The 26,292-nt window shown below is 45.6% G+C and overlaps 1 protein-coding gene across 5 annotated transcripts in view; it reads left to right on the top strand.

Moving 5' to 3' along the window:
- Positions 1–26,292, top strand: part of MAPKBP1 (mitogen-activated protein kinase binding protein 1) — a 96,355-nt gene that overhangs the window by 20,547 nt on the left and 49,516 nt on the right. For all 5 annotated transcript variants that reach the window (XM_062635729.1, XM_062635733.1, XM_062635728.1 and 2 more), the window contains exon 3: positions 9,271–9,362. In XM_062635729.1, the coding sequence (XP_062491713.1) occupies positions 9,271–9,362 (92 nt within the window). The remainder of the gene's footprint in view (positions 1–9,270; positions 9,363–26,292) is intronic.

Genomic DNA, 26,292 nt, shown 5'->3' with positions numbered 1-26,292 from the left:
CCACTTAGTATGGCTCTGGTAGAGGTGCTTTTAAATTGCTCCCCACCCTCTCCCTCAGGGCTATGCCGTGGTATTTATGGCCTCCCCGGGACTGCCTTACCCCAGGTGCATGAAGAAGAAGGCAGAGTGCAGATCGAGCACGTAGCCCCTGACACCCCGACAGCTGGGGCTGGCGGGTCAGGAATGCGATCCTGACAGCTGGAATCAGGCTGAGAGCAGCCAGCACGGTGGGGAGGCCAGGAGGGGAGAGCAGGCTGTGTGGCGAGATGGATAAACACACACACGCTGTGTGCAGGCACACGTGGAAACAGCCTGCAGGGACCCTGCCTTGCTCACGTCCTCTTTCTTCCACCTCTTTCCCTGTTTTTTTCCCTGTTCTCTCAACTGCCTGGATCATTTTTAATAAACATGTGTGCACACCCCTGTGCAACCATTGTAGTGACACCTGGCAGAGCCATTATTGCTGAGGCTCAGCATTTCCAGCAGGACTTCCCCCCCCATCCCACCTCTGCTTTTATGCAGGTTTGCAAGTGAAATGTAGTGCTTCCCACAAGTTGCTGATTCAAAACCTTTGGGCAAGTCAGTTTCTACCCTTGCCACTCTTGTGCCAAGGTGTGTCATTCATAGTTTGTGTTGTGGGAGATTGTTCCCTGATGTGCTTAAGGTGGCTATCTTGAATCAAGTTGCATAGAATTGACAACTGGTTGTTGCAGATGATCGTGTTCTGGTCAGCTGTCTGCTGGGTTTCTTTTTCAAATTGGTTAAAATGTGTGAGTTTGCTCTGAATCCTTTCACCCTGCTTCAGATTGAGCACTGGCAGGAAACACCTTGAAATGCTGCAACAAGGGGAGAAACTTTAGCAAGGTCTGTTGTGACAGGAAAAGGGGTGATGGTTTTAAACTAAAAGAGGGGAGATTCAGGCTGGATGTGAGGAAAGATCTTTAGAATGGGATGGTAAAATCCTGGCACAGGCTGTCCAGAGAGGTGGTGGATGCTCCATCCCTGGAAACGTTTGAGGCCAGGCTGGATGTGTTTCTGGGAAACCTAGTCTAGTAGAGGATGTCCCTGCTCATCACAGGGGGATTGGACTAGATTAGCTTTGAAGGTCCCTTCTAACCCAAACTATTCTATGATTCTATGAACCACTCTGTTTGGTGGATTGCATGAAACCAGTTTGATGGTCTTGGAGTAGTTCCTGTAGGGTCAGTTGGGGAGTTGGTATAACTCTGCAGTGATGGCAGTGAACAAGACCTGTAAGACTTACTGTGGGAGACATGGAGACTGTTCTGTCAAAGCAGAGATGTTCTGAACTGGTTGTGTGTTGGAGCTGGGTTTACTACTGTTGCTTTGGTTGATGGAATATTTCCAGTCTCTGGGTTTGTCAAGACAGTACTCTGTAACCAGCATGAGACGCTGAGGGACAGAAGGCTCAGGCTGCAGTGGAGGGAGAAGATAGAAAGCCCTCTAAAAAAACCCAATGTATATAAAAGAAAACTTTGTATGTGCACACAGAACATACCCTTTTTAAAAACAGAGGGAAGCACTGGGTAGGTGAGGGACAGAAATCAACTGGGGAGCTGAGTGGTTTTGTTGTTTGCATGCTCTTGGAAGTCAAACATCCCCTGCAGTTAATTCCATCCACCCATCTTCAGCCCTTCCCTTGCCAGACCAGCAACAAAACCCCCCAACTCCCCAAAAAAAACCAAACAGGCAGAGGAGCCTGGGCCACAGCCAAACCTTTGCATGTCAAGCTCAAGTGCAGAATGAATATTTCACAGCTGTGTTATAAAGCCCTGAAATGAAGGCTTTGCAGTGGAAATGCTGACAGCCCCTTAAGTAGAAGAGTATACTGTAATTGTGTTCTGTGTTTAATGTGCCAAATGAAGCACAGCGGAGCTAAATGTAAGACTCCAAGCCTTTGTTTTCCTGCCGCAGTAACAGGAGATCAGACGGTGTGTTCAGATGGTGGATTAGAGCCTACAACGTGCGCACTGCTCCCTGGAGGTTAAACGTGCTTTTTGGCTGTGGGGCTCAGGGGCAGAGGAGAGATGTACAAACAGGGCCAGCTGTGAGGTTTGGTGCTCTGCATTGAATTTCACTTATGTAAGGAATAGACAGCTATTTCTTAAGTGTTCATGCTGACAATGTACAGCTACGATGCATTTTCACGTATTGAATGCTGGCGTACATTGATCCAACTTGGCTGTGTCATGGCATGGAAAACACGTTGGGCTGTGTGCAGCAGTGCTGAAAACTCTGGGAGCAGGATATAGGGAGCTGAAGGTGAAAACCATAGTGCTGTTGTGAAACTCAGACCTGATGCTGAAGTTTCCTATGTCAGTGTATTGAAGAGTACTGGGGTCTTGAGCCAAAAAGCAATTTTTTAAAGGCAGAAGAGCAGTTGTTTATGTAGCCACTCCTCAGACAAGGTGGTAACTGATTACTTGATGTGCCAGGCAAGGTTTTCCAAAGTAACCCTCATGAATTATGTATCTGTGGGATTTCTGTGTTCACCTCTTTCTCTTTGCATATACATTATTAATATGCCCACATTCAGGCAGGGGAAGGATGCAGGCAGGCACATTCTGCAGTGGATGCTAGATGAACTCTGATGGATGCTGTCTTTCCATGCTGACCCAATGCTGCTAGTTAATTAAATGGATTCAAATGTTAACTGTGTTATACATAGTCCCATGGGAACACTTTTAAAATAGAACTTGTCTGCATGTGGACATTTATTGAAGTGGCCATTCTGTAGTGGAATGGAATAATTGCACTGCAAGATTCCCTCTGAGGATGAATAAGTGCTCACAAAGGCATGGAGAGGAAAAGGGGAAGCTAAAATCAAACTGTTGATTCAAGAATAGGATTTCCCTTTCCAGAGGGGACCAGAGAGAAGAGAATGGGGAAAAAGATTCTAATTGCAAAGCAGCAGGAGTTCTTATCCGTGTCTTTGTTGAGCAGGATGACCTCTTTGCTGCTGCATGTAAATGATCTTGGATATCAGAAAGGCAGATTGAGTGTAAGGTATCAAGGAGGAAAAACAATGGACAACAAAACAGGGAACTGTGTTATTCTGCTCTGTAAATACTTGCTGCAACCACACCTGAAAGCTGTATGAAGTCTTGGTGTTTCCTCTTCATTTCAGGAAGGATATAGGGGACCTGGAAGGGGGTTCACGGATGAGCATCAGAGCTGATCAAAGATATGGTTTTCAGGAGAGCCATAAAGTAAAGACTCTTGTGCTTGGAACACAGAGGACTTGGGGTGAAAGTGTAGCTCCTGACAAAATGGTGAACCACCTAAAGATGGTAGGTGGGGATTGAGTATTCATTCTCTCTTCCCATACAAGAACTAGGGCACATCAAATGAACCTAATAGAAGTGAGGTTTAAAACAAGCAATGGAGATGGATCTTCTTGCAACTGGTGAAGTTCCCTGCCAAGAGATGTGAATGCTAAGCTTTTATAGACATAGTGAATACGTTCATGGCAGAGAACTCTACTGAAATAGGCTAAAACCTGAGAATATCTGTTTTGAGACTGTGAGATTGACAGGAGGTGAGAAAGAATCAGATTTGCTTTTCTGCTCTTAAACTTTATCTATACATTTGTGTATGACACTGCTCTTCCTGACTTTTCTCCTTCACTTATGGCTGCAAATGGAAACAGTAACCAGGGCTGGATACTGGTGTCTGATCCAAGATGGCCAATTTGATGAGGTCTGGAACAGACTCCATCTGCTTGCTGGACGTGGTTGTCCCAGGCCGTAGCCTCCTGCCTTATGCTGTAGGCACTGGGACTTGTGGACAGCCCTGTACAGTAACATCAGTTTTCTCCCCTTGCTGGTCCTTTTGAACACTGGGAAATCCCATCTATTTTCTCAGATGCTTTGCTGCTTTATTTCCATGCTTAAATAAGTTGTGTTTGTAGAGAATGAGGAAGGTTTGGGCCCAGAAGATACCATGGATAGGATTAGAAGGCAGGAGGTGAGGTAATAGCGTCATAATACTCTGATGTCTGGAGCATATGAGTTTGGCAAAGAGGGGCTGAAACACTACTGAATTCCTACGTAAGTCTTGCTTGCCTGGAGAAGATGATGGGCTGTGTATCAGCATTATTCAGCCTACAGCTGAAACTCTTTGAGGAATGCCTACTGTTAAAAATGGCTTTCTCTTGAAATTTTCTTTTCCTCTCTCTCTTCAAGATAAAGCCAACTGCAGGAGTCTGCTGGTGGCAAAGGCATAGACACAGGAGCTCCTACGCAGCAGTGGTGGCTCAGTAGTGTAACAGTACAGCTGTAAGGGGAGAGCCTGTGTGCTCACATCAGGCAGGACTGTCGCAATGACCAGGTTGTCCCTTTTGGCACTTACTTTGGTGGAAATTATTACGGCACCAAGTGTGTTTTCTATTGCTAACAGAGTGCTGCCTAGATGTGTGGGCCACAGTGTTTGCCTCCTGTATCTCCTGTGTGGCTTTGCAGTGTAGATGGCCCCAAGGGGAAATGATGGGAAGGAGGAAAGTGTTTTCAGGGGAGTGAAGCTGGGCTGACCCTTCAAGGATTTCTGTGTTGTCCTCTTAGCATGTGGAAACAATTGCTTGTGGTCACTTCCTCAAAACAGCAGAAGGAGCTCACGCAAGTATGAATCTTGCTCTCAGAGCAAGGACCAGCTGGTCATGCATAATGTTTCCTGAAAAGATAAACAAGGCTGGCATAGGCTGTTTAGACCAGTCTTTCCAAAAGGATTATCTGCACCTCAGTGGTATAGGCTCATAGAATAGTTTGGTTTGAAAGAGACCTACAAAGGTCATCTAGTCCAACCCCCCTGCAATGAGCAGGGACATCTTCGACTAGATCAGGTTGCCCAGAATCACATCCAGCCTGGTGTTGAATATTTCCAGGGATGGGGCATTCACCAGCTCCCTGGACAACTTGTGCCAGTGTTTTACCACCCTCATTGTAAGGAATTTCTTCCTCATATGCAGCCTGAATCTCCCCTCTTTTAGTGTAAAACTGTCACCCCTTGTCCTATAAACCGTCACCCCTTGCCCTATCGCAACATGCAGAGTTGGTGTGACTTTGTTGCACAGGCGTGGGTTTCCCCTTGTGCTGTATGGGGTCATGCTGGAGGGAAGCAGGAGCTGCTCTCAGATGTGTCCTTTGACTTCCAGGTGGGATTGGGCTGCAGCAAGGCCCCTCTCCTTGGGAGGCCCTGGCTGCCACGAATACCTGTTGGCACCTTGAGTCCTGCAGTTCAGGGCTTTGCTGGTCTGGTCCTACCAAATAGTGGATCAGATAGTTCCCATTGGAACTCTCTTGGGATCTGATGTGGAAGGAACAGGGTGATCTGCTTATGCACTGAAATTTCTTCACACGTTTGTGCAATTCCCAGCAGCCAAATTTAGATGTAAGCCTGTAAAATGAATATCAGGTTTTGCAAGACAGGTGTTATCTACACAGCTGATTCTGGTTTTGGTGCCTAAGAGTGTGTGTGTATTGAGCCTCTAAATTAAAAGAGAAATTGACCTGAAAGGAATGGAGATGGGTGGTTGCAGGTAGCATAGTGAGCTGTGGAAGCACGTTGCGTGTGGATTGGTTCAGTAACACTTGCAAACCGTGTAGAGAACCGTGATTGAAAGTGCCAATTACTATTAATAGAAGGCTCAAGATGAAGTAACAAATGTGGATAGCTGGCCTCCTCTCCGTGCCTCTAATTTAGGCGCATGAAATGACAGGTTTAATCTTGCAGTTGTTTCCAGCCTTGGATGAGGGTGGTGAGGTGGCCCAGTGATTGCCTGTGAAGGCTTGAACAACCAGTGTCATATCTGACTACTGTGGGAACAAAACTGGGACGACGTGGGAGCTCCTGGTAATGAACATGGCATCTCAGGTGTGTAGGGGACTGTTCAGGTGCTGGGGTTAGCTTGGATCAGAGGTGGAAAGGTGTGTCAGGGAATTTATCTCTGGGTGGGAATTGCTAAGTACCACCAGGGAGGGAGACTCCTGTGAATGGCAGTGGTTATGGCTGCGTAGGACTGGGAGACTGCACTTGCCACGTGGGGAAGTGGGTTCCTACCTTGTAAGTTGTAACTTCTCAAGTGGGATAATGGCAGACCTGTGTCAACAGATTTGCTCCTCGCTGAAATCTTAATTCCAGATTAGGAAGCTAAAGTTGGTGTAGTTCTGCCTAATAAACAATATTAATAATGTCTCTGGTTTAGCTGGCAGATTGAGAGGGATCCATTTTATACTGCATTGTTGCCTATTGTTCTTTCTCTCTGAAATGTTTTCCATTCTTTTGTCAAGTTTTACGACAAGTGACTGAGAAGAGCTCACAAGTGTCTTGTGACCAACTTTTAAATGTGCGTGTACTCCTTTTTGAAGCAAGTTTGGTTTAATATTCAAGGATTATTATGCAGAAGTGTTGTAAGGGCATCTATTGGATAGGCTGATGGGGTTGTGTTTCAGATTCTTTACATTAAGAGGGTTTCAAAGCTAAGACTAGGAGGGAAAGAAGGAGAGTCTTTTCCAGGAAGTTAGTTGTTATTCTCTGGACCCAAGTAGCCGTTTCTGTGGCATGAGTTCTGTCAATACCAGTGGTATAGCCTTGATAGTTGTCTTTCTAATATATCTGTTGGGAGCCAACAGATGCCCATTGGCAGTAGAATAATTGGACCCAGAGACTGAGCTACTTCTTTTTGTGTCAAGCTATGTGCTGACCACAGCAGAAAGGTAGTAGACTTTCCACCTCTTTGTGGCATTGCCACAAATAGTCTATGGGCATAACAGCACAGGGTCTCCACAGGCCCTAGAGTGAGAAGAGGAAGCTGAAAGAAGACTTTCACTGGCAACTGGCTTTGAGCCCCCTGTGGCTTGCCCAGGCTGGCAAACTGGGAACGAGAACTACAACATAGCTTTCTGCTGGTTTGACTTGCTGGGCAGGCAGTTGCCATGCCAGTGCTGGTGCCAGGGAAATGATATGGGGTGTCACTGGGCTGAGTGGGATGAGGGGGAAGGACCTGTCCCCTCCAGAGCAGGCAGCTGTAAGATCAGCTTGGCTTGGTTGCACGCTGTGAGGCTTGATATGCATGATACACATGCTCATAGAGCAAATTTGTATCTGTTGGTGAAAGCAGGTTGCTGAGTTGCTGCATTGCCAAGGTCAAGTAGTACCTTTTAGGACTGTTGCAATTACAGCCAGCCTGAGCTGAAGCCTTTGCTGAGCAGCGTAAACACAGCATTGCTAAATTGATGTTTGCTGACAGCATCAAGTAATTGGTGCCTTATCTGGATTGGTGTACTTGAATGGCACATGTCTCCTCCACTTCCTCCTTCCCTGTCAAGAATGCGGTTTCTATAGGAATTTAAACCTCTCTTAGTTTGATGGGTTGAGAACTGCTGATATGAGCTGGAATCTCAGCTGTAGAAACCTGGAGTTCTTCTTTCTGTGCATTTGTGAGGCTGCTTTAAAAGTAAATGTGTTTTGAAGTATTCTTAACAAGCCTGGAAGAGCAGATACCCTCCTAGCATTCCTCACTCCTTCCCCCCGTGTTTTTGTTCCAACATTAAGTGGGAACAGAACTATTTTCTTTCCTTACCAGTGGATTTGTAAATGCATTTTAATTGTATGTTCTTGTACATAATGAAAATCCAGTGGAGTTTTGTAAAAGCCGTGTGTCCAGAGATACTCATTTTGCAAGGGAAGGGGACAATTTGGTGTGCTCTCACTGTCTTGAAGTATCTGAAGTATATTATTACTAAAAGGAAAGCAAAAAGACCTAGCTGTTCCAGCGACTGGGATATGAAATCTTCCACTTTCCATGTCACTGGTTTGAAGGGAGGCCAAATTTGAGCTGGCTGAAGCATGGATGGCTCACTTCAAGTGGTGGCACCTTAGCCCTGCTTTGCCTGTTGAAGTTCTATGTATGGGGTTACTTCTGTCACCATCTCTAGTAACCTGGGCCATGAGCTTAGTGAGGCCTTATTTCTTGACCCTACAGCTGAATTCCTCAGCTCTGGTGAGCTGTGTGGTCAGGGTGGCGTGGGAAACCTGCCCTGCCCCTGCCTTTTGTGCACCACATTGGTATAAGTACAAGATGTTAGTCTTCAGGGCAGCTATTAAAGATAATAGTAATTATTACAATAGTAACTTCTTCTGCCGCGTCCATGCCCCTAAGGCCTTAACCAAATGTAACTTAGATGATAATCATTAAAAACCCAAGACTGTGACCCAGTAAAATCCTTGAGTTTGGCAGGGGCAGCAATGCTGACGAGGAATGTATGCATCAAATATATAATAAATAAAATAAAGCTGTGCAAATGTAAAGGAAAGAGAACAATTCCCTGTTGGTCAAAAAAACCTCCAGGGCTGGGAACTGGTTTGTGCTCAGAGGTTGAGTCCTTTTATGCCACAAACTAGATTTTGTGTAATCGCACTGCAACCTTTTGCTTTGGGTTAATTGCTAAATTCTGATGCTTTACCTGCCAGGGAATGCTCCCCAAACTATTGTGCTGTGTCCATCTGTTGCCCTTCCTTCCCCTTTTGCTTTTCCCAGCATCTTGCACAGAGGCCTGGCTATGAATCATTGTATCTTCCAAGTAGCTCTTCCCAGTTATGTTTCTCTTCCTAAAAATAGTTGAGATCTTTGCTCAGGGGGAAAGCAAGCATTTTGGATTACAGCTCTTGCATGGGTCACTGGTATGCAGGCTTGTGAGCCCAGTCATGTAAACTGTTCTGTCTTGAGATTCTTGGGGAGGGATGCCCTGGTCCACTGGATGCGGTTTCCAATTCAAGCACTGTGGGAAAAATTGACTGTTCAGTTCCAGCTGGGACCAGACTGAGCCACCTACCACTGGATGGAGGAGATAAAGAGAATGGGTCAACCTGGAAATGATTTTTGGGAAAGATCTCTGCAGAATAAGTGGCTTGGTGCTCTTGCTGGGAAGATGGGAATCAGTGGGCAGCAAATGTGCATCCCAGCTTTCCACCAGTACTTTCTGCTCCTTGAAATCCTGTCTTTGCAATGCTTTGCAACGCTCTGACGCAAAGTAGTCAGTGGATTGGTGACTCCTCTCTATACCCCAGGAATATTTTACTGAGCCTGTGTTGAAAACTGTTGCTTCTGTACCTGCATGCTTGTCAATGTATTTCTAGGAGCTGCAACTCTTCCCAGTGCCAGTGTGAACTAGATCATGAGCATCTGTGTATGGGTCCATTTGAACTGCACTCATGTTTCATAATACTTCTGGTTTTCTTTTTCATATGCACTAGGTGACTTTGGAGAAGGTGTTGGGGATAACTGTGTCGGGAGGCAGAGGACTAGCCTGCGACCCCAAAACCGGCCTCGTTGCTTATCCAGCAGGGTGAGTCACTAACCATGTTCTTCAAAGCTAAGATAAACCAGGACTGATTCATCAACATGAACATTCAGGGGGTTTCCACTGTGGTCTTCTGGGGGGGGCTATTTACTGTTCCTTAGTCTTTTAACACTAGAGAATGATGAGACTCGGCACTGTTAATGTAATTGGAAATGGAGAGGAATTGCATTTTACCTGTCAAGTTTTAATGAGATTCCTTTTAATGGAACCACTCTCCTTCCTCTTGCTCTAAGCTGGGAGTTAAATGCATTGTGGTGAACTTAAACATAACTCAATGTGATTCTCAAGCCAGCGATTAGCTAATGGAACAGGTGATACTTCCAATGAATTGACAAAAGCCTTCTTGTATATGTCCTGCAACTTATGACTTGCCATGTTCCTCATCCAAACGCAGAGAAGGATTTCAGGCTGACAGCACCTTGTCCGTGTGTTCTCTGGATTGCTGCACATCTATCAATTGCAGTCTAAGTCCAAATAGAGCTATCCAGGAGAACCTGATGGACAGCAAAAAAGCTACCTAGAGGGAGATAGCTGAGGATTGGAGAGCTGCACGTTTAGCAAAATCATAGACATCTGGGGCCAGATCCTGATCTTGCTGAAGGTAGAGCTCACTCAGAGGGTACATGTCCATGGAGGAGCAGAGCAGATCAGAGTTGCTGGTCTGTGGGATGGGACTTGTCTGAAAGAATGTAGCCCTGTAGAGGTCTCATAATGGATGACATTTTGAAAAAGCTGGGGAGGAAAAACATTTTACCCTGCTAGTGGAAGCATGGCTGTTGAGATCAGGTATATCTATGACTTAGATGAAAAGATACACTACTGTAGTGGGAATAGATTGGGAAGACAGAAGAGTGACTCTTCAGGAAAGGCCTTCACTACCTTCTGTAGCACCATGTGGGGATACTCCAGCTGGCTTGGTTGCAGAAGTTCATATAAGCTTGGCTCTTTCTCTGAGCTTATTTATTCTGGTGGTCAACAAGCTAAAGGAGAAGCGGAAGGGTGGTATCTCCAAGTGCTGCTGCATTGACGTAATCTTAAAATGTGAAAGCTGGAATTAGGAGAAAGGAACTTCCACAACAATTATAGGTGTTTGCAAACATACAAGAAAGAGGCTAGCAATACTTAGGGATTCTGTGTTTGTGGCCAGAAGGAGAGATTGGGTCAGTAGAACTGGCTAGAAATTTTTGTCCATCCTGGTGATATCCTGGTTCACAGGATCATTGTGTTTGGGGGGAACCTCTTGAGATCATCGAGACCAATCCCCATGCTCAAGCAGGGTCACATAGAGCAGGTTGCCAAGGACCAGCTTCTGAATATCTCCAGAGATGGAGACCTCACAGCCTCTTTGGGCAGCATGTTCCATTGTCTGACTACTCTCACAGTAACAAAACCAAACCAAAACCCCAAACAAACAAAGGCCAACCAAACAATAAAAAGGTGGGGTGTTTGTTTTCTTTCACTTTTCCTTTGTGTTCAAATGGGATTTCGTAAGTTTTGATTTCTGCTCAGTGCTTCTTTTTTCTGTCTGTGGGCAGTCTGTTAACTGCAGACAATTTGAGATTCACATCTGCACTTGACAGCATCCTTTATGCTTGAACTCCTTGGAGCCAGGCAAATACATTCCAGTGTGTGTTGCCTCTTCGTCTGCATCTTTTGTGACACTGAATATGGTCATGCTTAAAGAGCTCAAGGAGAGAGAAGAAAACAAGTGCAGTAAACAGATGTTTCGGGCTCTTGCATGGCTAAAGGTATATTAGTTTTGTTAATAGTGATGTCCTGTAATGAACTTGTGCATGCCTAACATTGATTTAATTAAGCATGAGGACACCTGAGAATTCTTTTGGGTAATTAAAAGGTTACATGGTTCCTTAGAGCTTTACTGAGGAATTCCTGTTCTTACTTGGTGGTAGCATCTCGTGGCCTGGGCAGGAAACCTATGGAATATACCAGATGTGTGCTGTAGCAGCTTAATGGCTTATGTGACTTGCTGCTTTTGTGCCACATCTGGCCTGTTTTGTGATGCTGCTGTGATTTGCTGCAGTCAAGATAATCTGTGACAAAACTAGCACTAGTTAAGAAGTCAAAACATGAGAGGGGCACGGGTGCACACCTGACTAAGCTGATGCAAGTTCAGTTTGATTCTGGTGGATTTTTTTTTCCCATTCTCATTCCCACTTAATTTCTCTTGATTTGCAAGAATCCTGGCAATTCTGTTACATTGCCTTTATGTTCTTTGGTTTTGTTTCTATTTGTTTGAATGTACTGGTCACTGAAGCTTCTTACATGAGGCTGATGTAGCAGAGTGGTTATGGCTCATGCACAGCTGGTTCATGACCTGTCCATGCAGCTTGAATGTCCAACTTCAGCTGTGCTCCAGGTATTCCAGTGATTTCCTCATGTGTTGAGGATATTCTGCTCATGTATTGAGGTTTCACAATCCTGACATGCCGATGCTTTGCTCCTCCAGTCTGTCCTATCCCCAAAAGCTGAATTTATGTAACAACTCTGTATTTTCCTAAGAGTGCTTTCAACATACCAAGATTCATTTGGTTGAGATCAAAACAGTTGCCCCAGGCATCCTGACTTCATCCACACCAAGCATATGAATAACTATGGGAGTGAGAATTTGTGCATGGGAAGCTGTGGTGTTCTTTGAGCAGAATCTTAACTCTGGTCTCTGTTTTGCCTAAAATCATTTAAAAATCACCCAAACCCTAGCAATGCTGTTCCTGAATTTTCTCTTTCCTGGAGTTTCTGAATCTCCTGAAGGAAGCAGTTCCCAATGCAATGCATTCCAACTGCACAGTCGTGCCGAAGAGCCAAGTGTTACATAATTATTTCCTTCTCACTGGCTTTTGAACCTTTTCTTCTTTCTTTTCTTTGACCCTAATTGAAGCTTTCTTTCCAGCCATGTGTGACAGCAGCTTTGCTGACCCTGTACTGTTTTGGTGGGATGCTTGTCTTATAGGAGGCCTTTTCTTCATATCTGCCATAAAGGCTAAAGGCACTTGAGTGCTGCAGATACTCTAGGTCATTACTTTTATATAAGGTTGTTGTCCTGGAGATAAGACGATACAGCAGAGAAAATTACATCTCTGAAGGTCTTATCTGCTGCCTGCACTCACCTGTCCTTGTGCTGGCAAGTGAAATAAACCCAAAGTTGCTTTAATTTAATCTCTGTTTAGGGTTATCCAGGGAGTAACAAAATCTTGTGGGACGAGTGAGGGGGACAGAAATGTGCTTAATATTTTACTTTGTGTGGCAGGACCAATGCTCTGCTCTCCTTTCAGTTTCCCCTCCCTTTGCTTTTTCCCCAACCTTCTCTCATTATGGTTTATCCCTCCCCCCCCCTTTTTTTTTTTGCAGTAGCTGGTTGAGGTTCTGTTCCCTAGAAACAAGGAGAGAAACAAAGCTCAGGAAATCCACTGAGGATGACTAGCATTAAAACAGGAAAAAAAATAAGGGGGATGGCGAAATGTCCATTTAAATTCTATACCAGCTGCTCAGATAGTTTGAGACAGCTTATCTGGTTTTAGTTTGGGGGTTCTGTGTGCTGTTGTTTTTTAAGCCCTGTAGTTTGCTATGACTGACCAGTTTATTTTGCTTCTTTATGTTCTTCTTTCGTTGGCTCTCAGTTGGTTATGAGCTGGTTGGGAAACTTGTCTTCATGTGAGGTATTTGCCTGCTTGAGGGAACAGCCTGTGCTTTTTCCTCCATAGGAGCAGAAACATAGTGCTTCAGTGTGCTGAAGTTCAGTGTGTAATGTCATTTAAACACTATTCTCTTAGGTTCTGGCCAGCTTAAGCTTCTCTCTAGCTTTACTTATCAATTCCTAAGCACTCTGATAGAATTCAGGGTTTTTCCACATTACTTTTTCTTGCTGGGGAAATTGGTGTTTGGTACATAGCATGTGTGATGAGCTGATTGGTTTTGACATGCATACTCTTCCCCTCCTTCAGCTCTCAAGTACAGCTCTGTACATGCTGCAACTCCAGCTAAAGGTATTAATATAGTGAATTTATATATAGTGAATGTGTTTAGTTTTTTAATATAGCGAATCCTCTCTGAGACATAGTGAAATGAGTTCCTTTGGGTTTCTGAGGGGTTACTGTAGTCAGTACAGACACAGCCAGCTTTGTGTATGCGAAGTATGCTTGCTGAAGAAATGATTTGGATGCCCCCATGTTCTGTACCACTGCAGAATGAATCACCCTTGTTTGTAGATAGGGAGAGGTGATAAAAAAAGGTGCTATGCAATCCAAGGTAAGACGAAGATATTAAGTCTTTTCTCCTGCTGCTTTTTTGCTGCAAGATCTTGTTGAAGAACTAGACTTGTTCTTGCTTCAGCTTTATGACCTTGAGGTATGTTTTGAGTTAGGGCAACTAACAGTCAGAAGGGAATAGTGGTATGATGTGTCCAAAATCAGAAAACTGCCCGGCTCAAATCTTCTTTACTTCTTGCTATGCTGTGCTTGTTGGATGTCAGTGCAGCAGCTTCTCGTGTGCCAACATGCGCTGCAGCAGAATCGAGCTGCAGTCTCCTCTTGTTTCACCATGTTTCTCCCTCTTGTTCCATCCCTCATCCTTGGCTGGTTTGCAGTACTGAGTGGAAGCCTCTTAACTCTGTCAACCCTTTTGAGTCATCCCCCTCCTGGCTCCCTGTCCACTGATCCAGGGAGGTGAGCGTCAGGTCCTGCACTGTCAGGGCAGTGACCATGGTCTGTGTCACAGCGAAGGGAGGAAGGGGATGAGCACAGCGGGAAATGAGTGAATTGGTTTTAATCCAGCCAGGAGTCTGCTCAGCACGTGTGGAGCTGTCTCACATAATTGAGTGGTAAATCCCTCTGGGAGCTGAAAGAGTGAGGATTTTTCTTTTCCAGAAGTGGTTGTTGGTTTGCTCCCAAATACCTCTTTCCAGTTCCAGTAGATAGGCTGTAAGGCTAAGTGGTTTCCAGCCCATCCATATATCGAGTCTCTTGGAAAGTTTTAATCATCATTTTCCATCATTACATATAGATTACTGCATAACATAATAGATTATCATCCTAGAACAATTTCCATTTACCTTAAGCTACATATAACCTACAATGGAGGAGTAACATTTAGGATGGACATTGTGTATCTTTACCAGACGTGATGCTGCCTTTCTCTTTCTTTCCCCTTTAAAGTGGAAGGTTTTAGTCAGTGGGGTACAGGAATGAATTGTGAGAGGCAGATCTAGTAGATTACTGCCAGTGAATGAGGCAAAATGCAGTTCTGAACTTCAGTCATTCAAGACTTTATGACCACTGTGGGCAGGTCAGAATTGGTGGCTACGTGGGCAGTGAAATCCTAGTTTGTAACATGACAAGTATTCCTGCCTTATTTCAGAGTGTATTTTCTTTTTCTTGGGTGCCCCATCCCTGGCAGTATTCAGTGCCAGGTTGGATGGGACTTGGAGCAACATGGTCTAGTGGAAGGTGTCCCTGCCCATGGAGGGGTTGGAACTGAATGAACTTTAAGGTCCCTTCCAACCCAAACCAATCTGTGATTCTATGATTGTGATTCTCTTTACTGATTGATCACTTTGATTGGACACCACAGTGGTGGTAGCCTTCAGAAAGCTGTAGATACACAGAAGGAATCCATTTCTTCATAGTCCCCGTGCATCTTTTGGTACATACGCAGTTTGTGCAAAGTTCTGTTGCTCTGTGGAAGTACAGTTCTTCAATAATTTTCCCCTAGCATAAATGCCAGTGCTGTTGGTCTGTATCCCAAATGCAGCTTGAATGGGTTACAGGGACATAGAAATACTGGAACTGCTGTGTTGCTAGTAGATAAATTCAGTTTGCTGGTGCTGGCTCCTTAAAGTTTACCTTACCCAAACCTCTGAAGAAGAATTTCTGGGCCTTCTTTGTATGTCCTTTTCTAAAGGAGCATCTTGTGGTGTTGTAAAGACTGTAGAAACCTATCCTAAAATGAAGAGAAGCTCTCATCTGTGGTTCAGTGACCAAAGGGATGATGAAAAGTAGCCAAACTCTCCCTTCCCCTTCCTCAGCAATAGCAGATTTCTCAGAAAGGAGCAGGGATACTTCATTTCACTCTTAAATATCCCTGTCTGAAATTGGCTGTGGGGGGAAAGGAGCACATCTGCACTAAGGCATGGAGACCTGAAGTGTAAAATACTTCCTCTCATTCCTTTCTTAATGCTGATTTGACAGGGAGGGTGGGCTGAGGAAGGCTAATGCAGTCTTAGTTTCTGGCAAGTAAACAAACTCTTTATACTTGGAACAAGAAAATAGAGATCCCCCTGGCAACAGTGCTTTGTTCTCAGGCCAAAGAATCATAACTTTGATACTTTAATTTGAAGAGGTGGATTTAGGGGGGCTACGGCTGTTCTCTTGCACTCTTGCTGTTGGCCTGTGAGATTCACAGCTAACAGCCATGCAGTCCTGGAGCAATTGCCCTCTTCTCATTACAGTAGCAGCTGGGTTCAGTCCTGAATCTCCCTCATTCACTTCAGACAGAAAAGACCCTGCCTAATGGAATAGGTGTAGTCTTATTCATCTGAGCTGTTTCCATGTACATCTAGGCAAGAATTCCTACATTGGTTTTAGCTTGGTCTCCCTTTTTATGAGTGCTGGAGACTCTTCCATATTGAATCCATGTCTGTGTAATAAAACTGAATCTAGAAAGTAGAGTGGTTTGCTAAGACCTTGTGTATTGATCCAGTTCAGCTGTAATCTCACTTGATTTGGCAGAGAAGGAGGTGAAGATGCAAATAAAGCGGTACCAGCGATCACCTAGAGCTGTGGGGAAACTCCCCTGGTTTAAGTCCTTAGCAGATGGAGTCAAGCCGGTCAAATTGACTTTCAGGCAGTTTCCATCAGTGTGTGTTTTTGTGTGTGGGGGCTTCTGATGCCTTGTCTAATTAATTTAAAATCTTTACCTGAAACAAACTGAGGACATAGGTAAGATCTTAAATAATGAGATGGCCGCGAAGCTGCAAACCTGCAGCAAACCCAGCAGAAAAGGGAGAAAAGTAGGACAAAACCTCAAAATAGCTGGTCAGAAAAGCTTATTGCTGAATAAGCTCTCTCCACAGGGAGACTTTGTCAAGTCTCTGCCAGCAGTGCTTCTGTCTGTGCTGCATGCATCGAAACTGCAGCATCAGGACGCTGTCAGGCTGCTGGAGGGAAGGTGCTGGGAGCGTGAGCCCTTGACTCTTGAGAGCTCAGCTGCTGGTTAATGGCATCTTTGCCAGAGGTGGAGTAGGTTGAAGCTCTTGTGGACAGTGGGAATCTTGTGGGATGCTTGGCTTCAGCCTCTGTGTGACTTTGTGCCTTGTGTCACAGTTGGTATTGAAAAACTAGTTAGGGCAGTGCTGATACTTGGTGCTGCCAGCTCCCTTTGGGGCAAGCTGTTGTTTTGCAGTACATGGATCTCTGGTTACTTCTCCAGAGTGCCATACACTAATCCAGCCTTCAAGTTACAAGGGGGTGGGTTGCTGTTCTGTAACCAGCTGCTACCGGCATTGGGATGAATAGAGATGAAATGTGATGCTTTGTCCCACAGTTACTATTTGAGGATTTGACAGCAGCAGTAAGTCTGATATGACATCCTCCCTCAAGCCACCAGGTACCAACATGTCTGTTTATCCTGTTTTTCCACAGAAGCCACATGATATGAGCCCTTTTCCCCCAAATGTTTCCTTTATGCACCCCATTCTAGGCCTTTGTTCACCCATGCTTCTGTGCTGTCTCCTTTCTGTCAGGCACTTGGGAAAGGTTGGACTCTGCATCCCTGCTCAGCATGGGAGTGTGCTGCTGCATCCCACTGTCCCTATAAATGCTCCAAGTGAGGGGCAGCAATCTGTGCTTTCCTCTTGGAGCCCATTGAGTGGGAGGACCCCCCACCCCCCCCGACAGGCAGTACCCAGTCTCTGGGCTCAGGGATGAATTGAAGTCTGGTAACCCTTTGTTTAATAAACCAACCACCAAAAATCCCCCAAAGCAAATCCCTAAAAGCCAGAACAGGAGCCTTGTTGTGTTCAGATTGCCAGATGGTTTTGGACATTTAGACTGAAACGAGAATTTTTCACGGGAATGGTTCAATTGCAGTGAAACATTTTGGGAAAGGCTTCACAGATTTGTTCATGGGGAATTTTGTGGAGAGAGGGAGTGTGTGAGTGGGAGCAGGTACCTTTCCCCACAACAAATTGCCTGAGGGCATTTCACTGGGATACGGGCAGCCCTACTTTGAGCTGAGCAGTTCAGAGATGGCTGGTGAACTGTATTCCTCCTTCCGCTCCCCACCTTCAAAATTGCAGGGCTGGGGGCAGGAGAATCAGAATAGTCCATTCCCCTCCTTCAATGAGCAGGGACTTCTTCAAGCCCTGTCCAACCTGACCTTGAATGTTTCCAGGGATGGGGCATCTACCATGTCTCTGGGCAACCTGTGCCAGTGTCTCAGCACCCTCATCGTAAATAAGATGTCTTAAGGTGTAAGTTTACCCTCTCAGAGTTTAAGACCATTAAAACTTGACCTGTTGCAAGAAGGCCTACTAAAATGTTTGTCTCCATCTTTCTTACGAGTCCTCTTTGGATATTGCAAGGTTGCAATAAGGTCTCCTTGGAGCATTCTCTTCTCCAGGGTGAACAACCCCAACTTTCTCAGCCTTTCCTCACAGGAGAAGTGCTCCATCCTTCTGATCATTTTTGTGGCCATCCTCTGGACCCTCTCCAACAGGTCCATGTCTTTCTGGTGCTGAGGGCTTCAGAGCTGGAGGCAGTATTCCAGGTGGGGTCTCACCAGAATTCTGTGGTTCTGTATTTAGGATGATAGTGAGAGTTTGTCTGAAGGACAGAAAGACTTTTCTGATAAAATCCAGCAATGGGGAAGAGGCAATGTATTGTAGGGCGTGGAGAACTGAGACTTTTTCCCCTCTATTTTTAGTGTGCCTCGGGACTGGGTGGAAGAGAAGATCACTTTGCTTCTCCCAGCTTGCACCTTCATCTAAAAATAAAACCTAACAGTTTTCTAGTTTGTCCCTTACAGAGCTGTAGATAATAGGAGCTGGGTAGTAAGCAGGTGACTTGAGCAGGGGGAAGCAAAAACCCAAACCTTAAAATGTTCTGTCTTGTACAGCAGTCCTCACCCTTGCTAGTGCAGATGCTCTTCTCCCAGCATCACATACTAGCCAGCCCTCAAGGTGGTAGAGGCCACAAAGACACGTTGTGCTGCTCCCTATGAATGTCCAACAGCAGGTTCCACACATGGGACATGAGCTCGGGTGATGTGGTAAGTATATGCACAGAAAGTTAAAGATATGATTGAGGTAAAGAACACCAGATGCTACCAACTTCACTGCTTCTGTGTCCTCCTTTGTACATGTACCCAGCTCCGAGCAAGCTGGATCTTGTCAGAGGGAAGAGAACAGAATGGGACATTGGTGGAAAGAAATGCTCTCAGAATGGTTTTGTAGAAGGAAATAGGATGGAGCTTGCAAAAGCATCTCTTCAGTCATGCATTTTGCAGAGTTTTTACATGCTATTTCTTGGATTACTATAGACCTTTGAACTCTGACCCTGCAGAACCACGGCATGGCACACAATTATCTTAAGTATAAGCAGCTTTTGTGCTTAACTGACAGTGGAGCTTGGGGTGTTTTTTAGTGTAAGAATGAATTGCAGGACCAAAGAAGTCTCCTTGCCTGCAGTGTGCATGCCGGCAGCATGAATGTGCTCTCCTCTTCAGTGATGGAAATCCTGGAGAAGGAGGTTTCATCCTGTGTATGATGCTGCAGTGGTGTGAGTGAGCTCTAAATGAAGTTTAGTGGTGTGGTAGGGCATGTCTGGTTAGTTGACTTCAGCCCTAGACTGCCTCACACAACTGGTGTGGCAGGTCCAGGCACTATGCAGTGCCTGTGCAACGTTTGCTGGGGGCCCAGAAGTACTGGCTGAGCCCTCAAAAATGATTATATTAGTGTGGATTCTTGCTGTTGCCAGAAATGTTAGTGGTGAAGAAAGTGAGACCAGGGAAATGGGAATGCTTTTATCTTTGTGAGGCTGCGATGAAAATTCTTGTGACAAAGAGAAAGCACTCGAAAGCTTCCCTGTGTTGGATTCCTGAGGCTGCGAGCAGGGAAAGGTAGGGCTGCTTGGCGCAGTCCTGTGGGTTTGCTGCTCTTTAGGTTGCCTGACAAGCCATGTTAAGAACTATGTAGTACATGCTTGTTACTGCTTCCATTCCACTTCCCTCACCAGGAGAGTGTTATCATGGCTGTCAGAATAGATACAGCAGTTGCTGGTTTAATGATTATCTTGGTTGTAGTTGACTTTAGCCTGCCTCATTAGGAGAAATGCTGACCATCCTCAGTCTTTCACTGAGCCAGTTGTACCAATTTGAGCTTTAAATTGGGAAGAGGCAAACTGGAAATAATCCCATGTAGATGGTTAATTTGTTACTTTGTGCTTTGATCTCATTTTGCAGCGTGTGAACTAAGGGGAAGTCGCTATTTAAAAAGCAGGGAAAAAAAGCAGTCCTATGGTGAGGGTCACTTACAGTTTATGTGCAGAGAAACTGAAGTGAGAGAGTAAGCACATCTCCTTTATTTAATAACAGAGCTAAACACTCTGGTAGAGCTCTGCAAGTGGGATGCTTTGACAGGTTTGGAAAGCTATTGCATGCTACTGAAACAGGGAAGAGGAGTGGTTGTAAAGCTCACGCTGCCTTGGCTGTTTTGAACGTCTAGGGCCTTTCTCAGCTTGAAGCTCTGCAACCCTGGGGGTTTGGCCATTTCCTGAGAAAGGAGGGATATGACACTGAGCAGGAGTGCCTGCAAGCCTGTGTACCTGCAGGTAGCAACCTGCTCTCTTCTCTACCTGCTCTGTATCTCCTCAGCAGTTACACCTCCTAGCAACCAGCGCCTTGGTGCGGCAATACAAGTTGCTCATGAGCCAAGTCCCGAGCTTGCATAAGAGCAAAGAGGGGGGGAATGGGGACTGAATAGCAAAGTCTGGGATGAAAATAAGATACCAGCCGCCTCAGCAGAGCTCCACCCTTTCTCAGAGTCACAAAACAGGCCCTCTGTCTCCTGGCAACCTTGACACAAATCACAGAGTTTAACTTAAAAGAAGTACATGCAGTCCAAAGGACATAGCCCATCACTAGCTGTGAACAACAGCGCGTCAGTCCTGTTCCTCTTCCTGTAAGATGTGGCACTGTAGATGGTCTTGTGTTTCACTCGGTGTCAGAAAGGCAGGAGGTGAAAGGTGAAAGAGTGTCGTGTTAGGGAACCTAAGAAGTGCCAGGAGCCTGTGCATTCTGGTTATTGTAAGCATGTCCACAAGTGCCCTGACTATTGCAAATGTAGGACTTGGCCCCCCTCCACTGGAAGCTGTTCTCTGCAGCACCAGCACATGTGCGCTGGCCTGTTGTGCACCTGAACCTGTGCCTTTCTGCTGGCAATCCAGGACGGACAGAGCAAATACCAGATACCAGCCAGCTCCTTGCCTTCAGTGTCAGTTGCTGTGCTTTGACAGTGCTGACTTAATGCTTCTTAGACTTGGACTCTAACCTGGCAGTGTTTCTCTTTGACAAGCCATGTAGATACATGAGAAAGCAAAACCGAGTTTTATCATGATTCCTTCTCCTTCCAGGAAAGCTGTCTTTTTGATCTGACAAGTGGTGCTCATTAGCTACACTGAAGAAAAATTTTAGTGCATTTAATATGCTCTGTGTTATTCTGAGATACAGGCAAAGCAGAAGTGAATGTTCATCTTCCGTTAAAGCCAGAGCTGTCACAAGGCTTCTGAAATGATAACACAAGCAGAATTGAATTTTACCAATCTGGCTACATTTGAGCTGTTCCCACTCCGGGAGGTGGTGGGGCTGGAGCAGGGAGCTGGCAAGAGCTCTGGCCATTTGGGCCCAGGAGCTGCAGCAGGCTCCCTGTAGTTGTGGCACTGACAGTAACCATGGGGAGAAATGGGCTCTCCCCTGTCCCGTGTTTCAGCATCTGCCAGGTTGGCTGGGTAGGGCTCAGGATTAGGCAGGGTTGGCAAGAGGCTTTATTGCCTCCTTGCTGGCCCTGGCAGTTGTGAGCTATGCCCATGCCTGGCAGGGACACAACTGACGGTTTGAACGGGTGTTTCCATAACTCCAGGCTTTCCGAGGTGCGGGTTTGGGTTTCTGTTTCTTGGTCTCTGACGTTCTCCCAGAGCTGCAGCAAGGATTGTGCTCACTGAAGTGTTCAAGGGGAAAAGCTGCTCCAGTTTCTCTGCCGCAGTGGGGGCTCTTGCCTGTCTGCTCTCCAGCGCAGGAGAGATCAACGACAGGTCAGTGGGCACCAGAGGAGCCTGCCCAGTCTTGCTCCCCATGGCCATCCTCCCCAGGGAGATGGTGGTGGGGAGGGGGCTAGGAGACAGACTTGCCTCACTCTGCTTCTTCCTAAGGTTAATTAGATGAGAAAGGGGAGAGAGCTAAATTGTATTACTACTTGCTTTGCTCCTTTGATTGATGCCACTCCAATATTAACTACAGTGCTTGCTCACGGTAAAACAGTTAAAGCCCTGAGGCATCTGCCATGAGCTGTCATGTTCCTCTGCCCCAGATGATTAGTTTGATGTACAGATCTTTCACCCTGCTCCTGAGCTGCTCAGGCACAATGAGGGAATACTCTGGCTGCGTTTGCTGCTGGAAACAGAGGTGTTGGCCAGTTGCTTCAAGCAGGATGTATTTTTCCTCTGAGACTTGATTTTAAAGGAAGACACCCAGCTTTTGAGGCTTTGTGGCATGGTGGGAACTGCACTTGCAGAGAAGTCGGTGCAGACCTGAAGTGTAGAGCAAGATGTTCTTGTTCCAGCCCAGCTAGGTCTGCCCATCTCTGCAGGGAGCTGTTTGTTCCCAGGAGGTGCCTTCAGAGCTCCCATCTTTTCGTTATACAGTTGGGCTGGGGAGCTGAATTTGTTCAGTGCTTGGTGGCACATTTATAATTAAAATCCTGCAGAATCATCAAACTTTGATTATCTTTTTCTTGCCTTTCTTTCTGAACTGCTGTTTGCCTGGGGGGTTAAAATATCTTTCTCCTCTTTTTTTCTTCAACTTGTCTTTCATTGCTGCTTTTTCCCCTGGATCTGTGCATTTTCTTTTCTCTGAGGCATTCCCCTTGGGGCTTTGTTATACTCACTGTTTTTTAGGGGCAAAGATGTGTGTGTGTGTGTGTGTATATATATATATATATATATATATATCGGCTGTGTGTTGCTATAAGTTAGAAAAGGCAAGAATTTATTGTTGGTAAAACTGAATCCTTACACTGTAATTCAGGAATCATTTTACTTTACAACAAATTATTACAGAAAAAGATTAATAATGCAATAGAATACTACTATATAGGAGAGGTCTTAATTGTGATAACGCAGCTAAAACTGTAACACATTTCTTCATTTCTCTTTGTTTTTCCTGGCTTTGTGTTCACCCTTGTGTTGCTCCTCTGGATCTTACAGTCAGTCATTGGAGGGTAGCACCATAAATCTTCGGCCTTTGTAGCCCTTCACTGGGAGGACTATGATGTGGATGTTGCTGCATTCTTCCTCACTCCAAGGTCCTCCTGGGCTGTTTTTATGTTTGCTAACACACTTTCATACTTTCCCTTTCTCGGTTGGTCTGCAGCTCCACGATGCTCCTGAATTCACTATGTACAGTGTCTTTCATGCATATTGGATATTTTTTTATTTGTTACCCCGAAACTCTGTTTTGCTCAGCTCCAGGTCTGTATTTCTTTAACAGACCATGAGTGAGCTGTTCACAGCCGTGAGGTCTCCACTGCCAAGCACGTCCCTCATCTCTTATCATGCCATGCCTGTAATCCTTCACACTGCACCCTGCAACTCCACTTCTCAAAGCCTCTGCTATCATACCATGCCTGCATTTCTTTCCTATACATCCTTGTGTTAGTTGTAAGTACCTCAGTCTACCTAAAATAACTGCTTGTTACTGTTAGATGTGTAAAACCGATTGTATCACACAAAGATAAACAGAAGTAAAACAAACTAGCCAGAGGTACCTGGTCAGTTACAGAAATTGCTGTCACAACTCAACCAGGCGTGTCTGGCAAAGTTCAGAGCAAGCAAAGGTGCAAACCCAGGAATCCTGAGGCCTTCCAGGCTCAGAACAAAGCTTGCAGCCTGCTGCTGAGAATGGCAAAGGTGGGGCTGTCAGCCAGACACTGATGGAAGAGGGACTGGCTCTTGAGAGCAAGCACAGAGGTGGAGCACAACTGGGGAGCAAGAAATCCCTGAAGCAGGTGTCTTGGCTTGGTCTGTCAGGATGGAGAGCTGTTCTCTCTACTTGTAGAAGAGAACATGACTCTGGGAGGAGACGTCAGCACATGGAGATACATCTCTTCTCAAGAACTAACATAGCATGCTGTGATTCTGTAGCATCCATACTGGAGAAAGTTGCATTTCCTGCCTTGATGTAAAGCTGTCTAGATTTTCAGCCATGTTCCAGCTCTTGGTTGCACCCAGGACCAGCCAGGCTCTGCTCAAGGCTCCCTTTTCTACTGCTTCTTAGTATCTCCTGTCTGACTGATCAGCACATTTTCTTGTCATGAACAGTGTGATCCTTTTATTCCTCCAGCCTTCCTGTCATCAGCTGCCCATTACTCTAGCCCCCAGGGCTGCTGCTCATTTCAGTGTTCAGTGGGTGTTTGCCAAGAGTGCTGAAATAAAACGTAGCTCTGCAACTCCTGCTCCCAGCCCAGTTGATTTAATGCTTCATGTAGGTGTATTGCTGACATTGCTTCCCTGCCCCTAGGGAGGTGAGTGGTTTTGGAGAGGAGAAAGAAATGTGGACTCTTGTGTGTGTTATCATAGTCAGCCATGAGCTGTATGTATGCATGTGTCTGTTCATATGCCTGCATATGTGTGTGTGCACATGTGTTTGTCATCAGTGCCCTGTGTCCTTCGAAGCTTGTGAGACATGCAGGCTGACAGGCAATTTGGTGCGTGTATGTGCAGATGCTGCTTTGCATGGTTTGGCTTCATTGTTCCACCTACCTTTGATGCAGGCTGGAGGAGAGATGGGGTATTCCACAAGGCAGGTGAAATGGCCTGTCCCCAGTTCTGCTGGGGCAGGGTTTTATCCCTGGTTTCTCATCCATGAGGGGTTTTATTTCCTTCTCCTGGCTTTGGAACTGGGACATTTTGAAGGTGAAGTTCCTGCTGAATCACTGGTGACTAGGCAGCCTTGAGCCAGAACAATTAACTGGAATCATTTTCATCTTCTTTGCAACTGTAATGATTCCCAGTTAGTAAGCTGGCTTAAGTTCTGTGGTTTTCCTCTGAGCCCTTTTCTCCCCTCTGCTTTCCCCATAGGCGCTTCTTGCTCAAGTCTTTCACAATCTGTCTGGCTTAGCCCTTTGCCTTCCAGAAAAGATGCCTCCTTATTGTGAAGTTCTGTGGAAAGCCATCACTCTCCCAAGGGCACTGCCACTGCATCTGTGGCTCCAGTGTGGCTGCTGTGGAGCTGTGTACAACTAACCCAGTGGGAAACAGGACCCAGGCTGTCTTTCTGCATCTCTTTCCATGAAGCGTGAAGTCTGAGTTTGTTTTCCTGAATCATCACCCTGCCTTATGTTTGTCCAGTGTCAGAAGGGTTGCCAGTTTTCAAAATCATCCTTCTCTTCTGCTCTGCTCCCTTAAAAATAGACCTTGAAATAACCTGGCATTGGAAGTTTCCATGCTAAGATGGAGTTTTCCAAGGATATGTTCAGTAAGATCAGCTGGACCTGCTGGAAATCACTGTGGGCAGGCAGCACCTCTGCTCTGGTAGGAGGCAGGGAGGAGGACTCATGCAGAGATTCTCCTCTGTGTTCCTGGTAAAGCTGAAACTTCAGTGGGGTCTATGTCAATGCAGTGAGTGATGTGAATTCGGGAGGCTGAAATGATGGAGAGAGCAGAGGCTGCCTTTGTACCTTTAGGGATTAGCCCTACAAATCCTTCTTGTCAGTTCTGCTCTGCCTTCTTGTAGACTCAGTTTCCTGTACTGCTCTCCCTCTTCTTGTGCCCACTGGCTTAAGCTATCTCTGAATGTCAAATTTCCGGAAGCTGGGAGAATAGTCTGGACAAGTATCTTAGAAATCTTCTCTGTTCTTCCCTAGGCTTCTGGAGGCAAGAACTTCTGAGGCAAGGACTTGAGTTTGACCTGCTTTTTCTTGTGTTTTTTTCGGACTAGTCTGTTCTGTGGTGCCTTTGAGCTCCCACTCCTGGAGGCTGAGGGTGCCACACAGCCTTTAAACAGAACAAACGCGTCCCTGCTTGGCAGTCAGAAGTTCCTACAGGATTAGTCTAGTGACACTAAAGGTATTGCTCACTTTCTTTTTCACAGTGGGATTCTTGCTCCGTATTCATGGCTTTTCATTACCCTGTGCTGGTTTCTGAAGTATGCATTTAGCTGTATCTCCCAGGCTTCCACTTCCTGGTCTTCTTGGTCATGGACTGGTGCAGGAAGCTCTGAAGGCTTCTTTGCCCAGGCAGCAACACCCAAGTCTTAACCTCTCAACAGATACATCTTTCTTCTCAGCATGCATTTAATTAATATAACTTGCATGAAAATACTTATTCAGTTACACAGCATGCACATCCTCTCTCTGTTAACCCACTCCCAGTACCGGCTGTGAATTAAAGAAGCTTTTTGGCAGAAAGAGTTGCCACATAGAAAATTGACACCAGCTTTTGTAGATGCTGCTTCACTCCGATCAAGCTTCCCTAGGCAACCAGTGCAGTGTAAAAAGGATTCTGTTCTTATCAATGTCTTTTCTTCTTTTTCATGCATTTAGTGCGTAGGAAGCTATTGCGCTCTCATTTGAATAGCTTTGGGGGGGGGGGGGGGGGGGGGGATAGAGAGCAGAGTATAAGCCAGAAATTGAGAA

Source organism: Pezoporus occidentalis, unplaced genomic scaffold (genome assembly GCF_034315485.1).
Source record: "Pezoporus occidentalis ecotype Australia unplaced genomic scaffold, CSIRO_AGI_Poc_V1 ctg46, whole genome shotgun sequence".
Classification (NCBI taxonomy): domain Eukaryota; kingdom Metazoa; phylum Chordata; class Aves; order Psittaciformes; family Psittacidae; genus Pezoporus; species Pezoporus occidentalis.
The sequence above is the reverse complement of the archived record's forward strand: the minus strand, read 5'-3'. Positions and strand labels throughout refer to the sequence as shown.